We start from the raw sequence: 1,308 nt of genomic DNA on the forward strand, positions 1-1,308 counted from the left end.
GATTCTATGATTCTATGATTTAAAAGAAAAGGAGATCTATACCCAAATGGCCAGGAGAAAGAAAAAAAAAAATTCCTCATTTTCCCACTCCAAAATCATTACTCTGCAATTTACCTTTCCCTTAGTTTTCACCTTCGATGTTTCATTTAAGAAAAAAACCTGAACTTTCATTTCCTTTTCCTATGCTGTTAGACCTGAGGAAATTAAGTACCTTTACTGAAGGGTTGCACTGAAGGGTTGCATGGGATGTGAGAAGAAACCACAATAAAATTTATTCACAATATACAAGTATAAAAATATCTTGCTTAGGATTCAGTATTATAATTTAATAACTTTTTTTTGTTTCATAGGTATCTGGGAAAGGTACAGACACATGTCCTGATCCTGTAACAAGAGGTAGAATGCCAGCATTTGGGACAACATTCCAGGAGAGAGTCAAAGTGACGTTCTTGTTTCCCCTGCAAAAGCAACAAAGACTATCAGCACAAGTTAACCAATTTAATTAATAATTATTAATATTAAATATATTAGGATACAAATTGTTTTCCTGATCCAGAAACAATGGGCTTTTTAATTTTATGTAGTTACTTCATGAAGTTTTACCTATTTTCCAGATAAGACCTTTTTTTTTTTTTTACTGCTACTAACTCCTTTGAAGTTGAGTGCATCACAGAACCAAATCTACAGAGACAATAATATTGGAAGCAGGAACCCAGAAGCCTATTGCTCGTATTAGCAGTGCATCTTCTAGTCTACAGAAGAAACAGGTTATCTTGTATCCCAAGGTCATCTTCTAACAATCAAACTACAAGGATGCAATAGACTGACAGAATATCAGGTAGAATATAGGTACCTTACCACAGCAATAAAAACACATATAAAATGTAAAGCGTGCAAATAAATCAAGACACCATGAATAATAATAATAAAAAAAGGATTTACTTACTTGAGACCATTTCCATCATCAAAGAAAAAGTACTTTGACTTCATGTCTTTTAAGAACAGCCTTGGGTTCTCTCCTCTTAACATGACCTTGTCCCAAAGCACCACTTGGTTTCGAGCCTAAAAATACAATTGTAATTAAGTCAGCAAGGTACCTTACAAGATCATATTCAGTCACTGGAATTTCATAGCATTATTCATCTAAAAACCCTGAAGTTGAAGTACATGCTTGCAATCCATAACTGATTTAGCAACATAATGCTATACAGAGAGGGAAACTAGCACTACTACATACGGAAGTGTGGCACAGAATAAATGGAAACAACAAAGAACAGCTCAATAAAACATGAGAAAGCCATTTTAAAA

At 33.9% G+C, this 1,308-nt stretch overlaps 1 protein-coding gene across 1 annotated transcript; it reads right to left on the reverse strand.

Annotated features, from left to right (window-relative positions):
- Positions 1-325: 325 nt before the first annotated feature.
- On the reverse strand, positions 326-1,062 carry SPCS3 (signal peptidase complex subunit 3 homolog (S. cerevisiae); the record flags this gene model as incomplete). The annotated part of the gene is made up of 2 exons (XM_009588050.1): positions 326-458; positions 947-1,062. Coding segments are annotated over 2 exons (249 nt in total), but the record flags the coding sequence as incomplete, so codon positions are not given.
- Between the last annotated feature and the right edge of the window lie 246 nt (positions 1,063-1,308).

Source organism: Fulmarus glacialis, unplaced genomic scaffold, assembly GCF_000690835.1.
Source record: "Fulmarus glacialis isolate BGI_N327 unplaced genomic scaffold, ASM69083v1 scaffold35431, whole genome shotgun sequence".
Classification (NCBI taxonomy): domain Eukaryota; kingdom Metazoa; phylum Chordata; class Aves; order Procellariiformes; family Procellariidae; genus Fulmarus; species Fulmarus glacialis.